General features: G+C 48.2%; 1 protein-coding gene across 1 annotated transcript in view; it reads left to right on the plus strand.

Moving 5' to 3' along the window:
- The window catches only part of TRPM4 (transient receptor potential cation channel, subfamily M, member 4), a 43,028-nt gene extending 36,074 nt beyond the window's left edge, over window positions 1–6,954 (plus strand). The window contains exons 19-26 of the mRNA XM_010849705.1: window positions 1,997–2,129; window positions 2,310–2,484; window positions 2,707–2,884; window positions 5,267–5,460; window positions 5,743–5,875; window positions 6,086–6,158; window positions 6,251–6,356; window positions 6,598–6,954. Of these exons, the coding sequence (XP_010848007.1) occupies window positions 1,997–2,129; window positions 2,310–2,484; window positions 2,707–2,884; window positions 5,267–5,460; window positions 5,743–5,875; window positions 6,086–6,158; window positions 6,251–6,356; window positions 6,598–6,602 (997 nt within the window). The 3' untranslated portion in view covers window positions 6,603–6,954. The remainder of the gene's footprint in view (window positions 1–1,996; window positions 2,130–2,309; window positions 2,485–2,706; window positions 2,885–5,266; window positions 5,461–5,742; window positions 5,876–6,085; window positions 6,159–6,250; window positions 6,357–6,597) is intronic.
- Window positions 6,955–7,886: the final 932 nt, after the last annotated feature.

Consider the following 7,886-nt stretch of genomic DNA (forward strand, 5'->3'; position numbering starts at 1 on the left):
AAAGCACAGACATTACTTTGCCAACAAAGGTTCGTCTAGTCAAGGCTATGGTTTTTCCAGTGGTCATGTATGGATGTGAGAGTTGGACTGTGAAGACAGCTGAGCGCCAAAGAATTGATGCTTTTGAACTGTGGTGTTGGAGAAGACTCTTGAGAGTCCCTTGGACTGCAAGGAGATCCAACCAGTCCATCCTAAAGGAGATCAGTCCTGGGTGTTCATTGGAAGGAATGATGCTAAAGCTAAAACTCCAGTACTTTGGCCACCTCATGTGAAGAGTTGACTCATTGGAAAACTCTGATGCTGGGAGGGATTGGGGGCAGGAGGAGAAGGGGACGACAGAGGATGAGATGGCTGGATGGCATCACGTGAGTCTGAGTGAACTCCGGGAGTTGGTGATAGACAGGGAGGCCTGGCGTGCTGCGATTCATGGGGTCACAGAGTCGGACACGACTGAGCGACTGAACTGAACTGAACTGATCTCGTGCATGTATATACTTTTTGGTAGGTGCTCTTCTTATTGGAGAAGGCAATGGCACCCCACTCCAGTACTCTTGCCTGTAAAATCCCACGGACGGAGGAGCCTGGTAGGCTGCAGTCCATGGGGTCGCTAAGAGTCGGACATGACTGAGCGACTTCACTTTCACTTTTCACTTTCATGCACTGGAGAAGGAAATGGCAACCCACTCCAGTGTTCTTGCCTGGAGAATCCCAGGGACGGGGAAACCTGGTGGGCTGCCATCTATGGGGTCAAAAGAGTCGGACACGACTGAAGTGACTTAGCAGCAGCAGCAGCAGCTCTTCTTTTACTCTGGATCCCAGTCCTTGGTGGTTTTGTTCTAAATATCATCTCACAGTCTGAAACTTGTCTTTTCACTTTCATATGTTCTTTAAACATTTTTTATTCTTTAACTTTTCATTTTGAAAAACCCTTTGACTTATAAAAAATGTTGCAGAAACAGCACAAAGAATTCCCATACACCATTCATCCAGATCCCCCAAATGTTAACATCTTACATTATCAAAACCGGGAGATTTTATTTAAATTTCATCAATTGTCCACAGATGTCCTTTTTCTGGATCAGGAGCCAATCCAGGATTCCATGTTGCCTTTAGTTGTCACGTCTCCTTAATTGTCTCTAATCTGGGACAGGTTTGCAGTCCATCTTTAACTTTTACAATCAGTCTAGACTAGTTATTTTGGAGAATTTGCCTCCATTGGAGTTTGTCTAGTACTCCCTTAGGATCAAATTTAGGCTATACATTTTTTGGCAGAGAATTTTGCCTTTCTCTGTCCATCATATTTATGTTATCTCTTAATATGCATAAATTTTATATTTCAAAGTAGTTAACTTTTCAGTATTTTCTTTTGCCATGATTTTGTGTCTTGTATATAGGACTCTTTTTCTTAATGACAGTTATCTTATTTCAAGTTCATGAAGAAATTCTTCTATACTTTCTTATTAATATTTGATGTCTTACCTTTAACTTTAGGTTTTTAATTCCTTCAAAGTTGAAGTACACGATGATGCAAAATAGGGATGTAATTTTCGTTTTCCCCTTAGGGATTGCTAACATTATTCACTGTTTGACCTTCTGTGAATTGTGTGTCCTTATCCTTTATCCATTTTCCTGTTGGTTCATTGTCTTCTGCTTCCTGGTTTGCTGGAAGGCTCCATATTTTGCCATTTATAGGTTGGTCAAATATACCTGCAGTTTTCCCAACTTGATGTTATAGGGGCCTCCCTCCCAGCTTTTTGATAAGGCCGTTTTTCATACAGCCATTATTTAATGGGTACCAGCGCCCTGCGGAGCCCTGCTTGGCAGTGTCACGGTGCCAAATTTTGAGTAAACCCCAGGTGAACTGGAGTGGGGAGTGTGCCAGTTCTGGCCCTGGAGAGGCCACATCCTCGCCTTCAGTCTGGTGTTGGGAAGACTCGGGGCTTTCTTTGCACCCTGTAACCCTTGAGTGACGTCTGCCGCGTCTCCCTATACCCAGGCTGACCCCGGGCCTGTATGACCTGGGCCGCACTGTCCTCTGCCTTGACTTCATGATCTTCACGCTGAGGCTGCTGCACATCTTCACAGTCAACAAACAGCTGGGGCCCAAGATCGTCATCGTGAGCAAGATGGTGAGGGGTGGGGTCGCGCTTGTGTGGGCGGGGCCTGAGGATGAAAGTGGCGGGGCCAAGAAGCTGTCATGGATTCGCTGTAACTGAGCGTCTGGTGAGGAGGAGGGGCTTAGGGTACTGGGGCGGGGCTAGAGTAGGGAAGGGCGGGGCCAGGCTTGGTCTCATCTTCCTCTTCTGCAGGTGAAGGATGTGTTCTTCTTCCTCTTCTTCCTCGGCGTGTGGCTGGTTGCCTACGGGGTGGCCACCGAGGGGCTCCTTAGGCCCCAGGACCGTAGCCTCCCGAATATCCTGCGCCGTGTCTTCTACCGGCCCTACCTGCAGATCTTTGGGCAGATCCCTCAGGGGGAGATGGACGGTAAGGAGGATGAGAGGACCTGACATCCAAGTGAGCCCCCCTCCACCTCCCCTATCTCTGGGTCTCTGACCCTTCCCTCTTTTTTTTTGCGTCTCTGTCCCCCTCTCTTTCTGGGATTCTGTCTCCCTCTCCCTGGGGCTTTGCTCTCCTCCACCCTCTGGATTTCTGTCTTCCTTAGGTCCCTGTCCCTCTGGCTCCATCTCTAACTGTCTTCCTTCACAGTGGCCCTCATGGAGCACGGCAACTGTTCACTGGGGCAGGGCTCATGGGGGCACCCCGAAGGGAACCTCTCTGGCAAATGCGTCTCGCTTTATGCCAACTGGCTGGTGGTGCTCCTCCTTGTTGTCTTCCTGCTGGTGGCCAACATCCTGCTGCTCAATCTGCTCATTGCGATGTTCAGGTGAGTCCCTACTTCCCTGGTGGCTCAGACCGTAAAGAGTCTGCCTGCAATGCGGGAGACCCGTCTTTGATCTCTGGGTTGGGAAGATTCCCAAGAGAAGAAAATGGCAATCCACTCCAGTATTCTTGCCTGGAAAATCCCATGGACGGAGAAACCTGGCAGGCTACAGTCCATGGGGTCCCAGACAGTTGGACACAACTGAGCGACTTCACTACTGCTCTCTGATGATCTGGCCTCATGCATGACCCTTGACCCCAGAGTGACTCTTGATCCCAGCTTAACCCTTGACCCCAGCATGATCCCAGTCTAAGTAATTCTAGTTTTAGTCTCTGAACTCCGATTAAAATCTAATGCTGGCTTGTTCCCAAATCCAGCCAGAGTGTGCTCTTGACCTGGACTTTGGAATCTGATCTGCTCTCTGAGTCCAGGCTGAAGATTAAAATTTTTTAAATTGTGGCTATATATATATAACATAAAAACTGCCACCTTCTCCATTTTAAAGTGTACAATGCAGTGACATTAATTACATTTATAACGTTATACAGCCACCACCACTATTTCCTAAACATTTTCATCACTCCAAACAGAGTGTGTAACCATTAAGCAAGGGATAACTTCTCATTTTCCCCTCCCTTCCAGTCCCTGGTAACCTCCACTTTACTTTCTGTCTCTATGACTCTGCCTCTTGGAGGTAAGTAGAGTCATACAGTATTTGTCCTTTTGTGTCTGGCATAATGTTTTCATGGATCACTCCATTCTTTTTTATGGCTGAACAATACTGATGTACTGATAAAAGGCATTTAGTTGATCCATTCATCTAATGAGACTTGGGTTGTTCCATCTTTTTGCTATTGGGGATAATGCTGCAATAACATTGGTGTTTACATATCTGTTTGAGTCTCTGTTTTTATTTCTTTTGATTTTATTTCTAGAATAAAATGCTGGGTCATGTGTTAATTCTGTGTTTAGCTTTTCCACATCCTTGCTAATAGGTGCTTTCCTTATTAAGAGGTTATAGACATCCTAGTGGGCATGAACTTGTTATTTCATTTTCTTTCTGATTTGCATTTTCCTACTGACTAGTATTCTTGACTGGAGAATCCCATGGACAGAGGAGCCTGGCAGGCGACAGTCCATAGTGTTGCAAAGAGTCGGACACGACTGAAGCAACTTAGCATGCACACATCCCACTTATAATCCTTTTAATATGTGGTTGAATTAGTTTTCTAATATTTTCTTGAGGATTTTTTCATGTATATTCATAAAGGCTATTGGTCTATAATTGTGATATTTTTATCTGACTTTAATTTCCCTGGCGGCTCAGATGGTAAAGCACCTGCCTACAATGTGGGGACCCAGGTTCGATCCCTGGGTGGGGAAGATCCCCTGGAGAAGGAAATGGCAACCCACTCCAGTATTCTTGCCTGGAAAATCCCATGGACAGAAGAGCCTGGTAGGCTACAGTCCATGGGGTCCAAAGAGTTGGACACGACTGAGTGAGTTCACTTTCACTTTCACCTTGGTATCATCATGGTAGTTCTGGCCTCACAGAATGAGTTGGGAAGTGTTCTCTCCTCTTCAATATTTTAGAAGAGTTTGAGAAAGATTGGTGTTAATTCTCTTTTAAATGTTTGGTAAAAGTCACCAGTTAAGCCATCTGGTCCTGGGCTTATTTTGTTGGGACATTTCTGATTAGTGATTCAATCTCTTTACTTGTTATAGGTCTTTTGAGATTGTCTATTTCTTCTTGAGTCAGTTTAGGTAATTTGTGTGTTTCTAGTAATTCTTCCATTTCATCTAGGTTGTCTAATTTGTTGGCATACAATTATTAATAGCATTCTCTTATAATGGTTTTTGGCTTCTCGGGTGGTGCTAGTGGTAAAAGAATGTGCCTGCCAGTGCAGGAGACCTAAGAGACACTGGTCCCATCTCTAGTTGGGAAAGATCCCCTGGAGAAGGAAATGGCAACCCACTCCAGTATCCTTGCCTGGATGGACAGAGGAGCCTGGTAGGCTACACATAGGGTCGCAAAGAGCTGGACACGACTGAAGCGACTTAGCACACATATAATGGTTTTTAGGAGGATTCTATAATGTTGATAGTAATGTCCCCATTTTCATTTTTTATTTTAGTTACTTGTGTCCAGGCTGACTTGTGAACCTGACTCCAATCTACCTAATTCGTGTTAGCTTTCCCAACTTAATCTCTAACATCCGACTCTGGAGCCTCCTAACCCAGCTACCAAATGCCTCTGACTTTATTAATCCTGACATCTGCCTTCTGCCTTGGGTTTCAAACAGATATTGCCTGACAGGTAATCTTGATCTGCTTTTCCAAGGGGCGCCTCTACCTCTAGTGACTCTTGATCTCTGGTCCCTACAGCCATACCTTCGGCAAAGTGCAGGGCAACAGCGACCTCTACTGGAAGGCGCAGCGCTACAGCCTCATCCGGGAATTTCACTCTCGGCCCGCACTGGCCCCGCCTCTCATTTTCATATCGCACGTGCGCTCCCTCATCCATCGATTTCGCAGGCGCCGGGCGCGCTTGCCACCATCCCCAGACGTCGAGCATTTTCGTGAGAGCCCGGCTTGGCCCAAAAGAGAAAAACTCAGGGGGCGGAACCTGGAGAGAAACAAGAGCATGTATATACAGGAGGACGCTTAGGAGCACTAGTGGGCAGGGCTTAGTCTGTCAAGGGGCTGGGCGTGGGGTATTAGTGCAAGACCAAAAACGCTGAGGAGGTGCAGTCTGGGAGATCACTGAAGCTCGAGGTTTTGGGTGGGGAAGCTGGGTCTAGGAGCGGGCGTGGCCCGAGGATGGGCAGTCCCTTTGACTCTATTCTGGCCCCACTGTCCAGGGGTCCACCTCTCGAAGGAAGCGGAGCGGAGGCTGTTGACATGGGAGTCAGTGCAAAAGGAGAATTTCTTGCTGGCGCGTGCTCGGGACAAACGGGAGAGCAACTCTGAACGTCTGAAGCGCACGTCGCAGAAGTGAGGGCGGGGCCTGGCTCTGGGCGGGGCTTCTGTCCTCCGGGATCGATCTCGTGATTTACTTCCTACAAAAGCCCAGGCTAGAGGCGAGGCCTACCAGGGCAGCGTCCTGGAACGCTAGGGAGGAAAGCAGAGCTGCGGGGGGCGGGTCTTTCAAGGTGGGCGGGGCTGGTAGGCTGCTGGCACCCACCTAAAACCCTGGATCCCCAGGGTGGACACAGCACTGAAGCAGCTGACACAGATCCGCGAGTACGAGCAGCGTCTGAAAGGGCTGGAACTGGAGGTGAGGGCTCCGGGCCAGGCTGGAGGAGGACGGCTAGGGTGAGGGGCAGCAGACTCCAGCCGGGTGCCCTGATGTCTTCCGCTGCTCCCCAGGTCCAGCACTGTACCCGCGTCCTGGGCTGGGTAGCTGAGGCCCTGAGCCGTTCTGCATTGCTTCCCCCAGGGGGACCACCCCCCCCAATCCCACCTGGGCCCAAAGGTCAGTGTTTACCGTCTACTTGTGTGTATGTCTGGCGTCTGTCACCACCTACGTCTGTGTCCTTGCTTTCTGGGTCTCTTCCCATATCTCAGTGTTTCTCTCTTTCACTGGCCTTCCTTTGCCCCTGGTTCATTCTTGGTCTCTTTTGGGCTTTTTGTGCATCTTTCTTTTTGTCAGTCTCTTATTTTTTCTGCCCTCCTCTCTATGCCCATCACTTCTTTTCTCTCCTCTCTTCCCCCAGACTGAGCCCTGCTGGTGGACGTCAAGGAGTAGCTGCCAGAGGGAGCTTTGCTCCCAGAGTAAGGCCTAGCATGTCCTTGACTCCTGCACCTGGCGACCTTGTCTTTGAGGTGAACCGGATGCCCGTGGACTACCACCTTGGATGCTGTCAGGGTCACTCATGCAAACCACGGCAGGCCTGGCTCCTCCCAGAACCAGCCCTACTCTGGGAGGATGAGCCTCTGGAGCCCAGGCGTTCCCTCTCTGAGGGCTGTATCACAGCCCGCTGGACTGGAGAAGGCTACCGGGTCCTTGTGGCACAGGGACCAGAGTCCAATCACAGCTCCCCACACTGGGGAAATAAAGCCATTTGAGAGGAGTAGGGTCTGAATGCTGGATTCTTTGGGGAATTGGTGGGTGGCTAGATCCTTTTGGGATGGCAGCTGAAGCGGGGGGTGTGTTTGGGGTCTTTGGTCCGTTTGCTACTACTGCATTTCAGGTCTCACCGGGGCTGTTTCTTCCTCTCAGCCCCACTACTCCTGTCTGACTCAGGCCCAGCACCTCTTGTCTGCACTGCTTGATGACTCTCACTTCAGTGGGACAAGAACCCCATCCATCTGTACCCCCCAACACCCATTCCTGCCTACCAGTGCAAAAAGAACTTGGAGATAAAAAGCAAATTATTTCCTGGAGGAGGGGTGGGTGGGCACTGTGTACATCTGCTTTGGCAATAGGGGAACAGATGATGCAAATTTGAGTAGATAACTGCATATGTGTCTTTAAAAAGTCTAATTAGTGGAAAATTGCAGGCCACACACGCCTGGGATTGAGGCAAATATGCATCATTATACATGCCATTTAACTAAACAACCCGTAACAAACTAAACTGGTAATGACAAGGCTGAACTGACAGCAATTATTAGTAAAATAGCAAGAAAGCCACCAACAACACATCCAAAAATGAAAACCAAAACATCGTTTTTCCAAATTGGAGGAATTCCAACTGTCTGCCACTTTGGGTGCAGAGTAGCTTTGAAATATTGCCAAGTGTTTTGTGGCAGCCAGCTATCTCTGGAAGATGACCGAGTCAATTCTCAGTAACCCAAGTAGTAATATCATCAGTAATGACGATGGTGGCAACAACAACAGCTAATAAGAGTGCTGTGTGCCTGGCATTGTGTTTAAGTGCTTCACGGGTGCTAAATCAAGGAATTCTCATGAAAACCATATCAGGTAAGTGCTGATGTCTCCATTTTGCAGATTGGAAAACTGAGGCACAATGAAAATTATGTGACTCACACAAAGTCATAG

The sequence above is a fragment of the Bison bison genome, unplaced genomic scaffold, assembly GCF_000754665.1.
Source record: "Bison bison bison isolate TAMUID 2011002044 unplaced genomic scaffold, Bison_UMD1.0 scf7180017864285, whole genome shotgun sequence".
Classification (NCBI taxonomy): domain Eukaryota; kingdom Metazoa; phylum Chordata; class Mammalia; order Artiodactyla; family Bovidae; genus Bison; species Bison bison.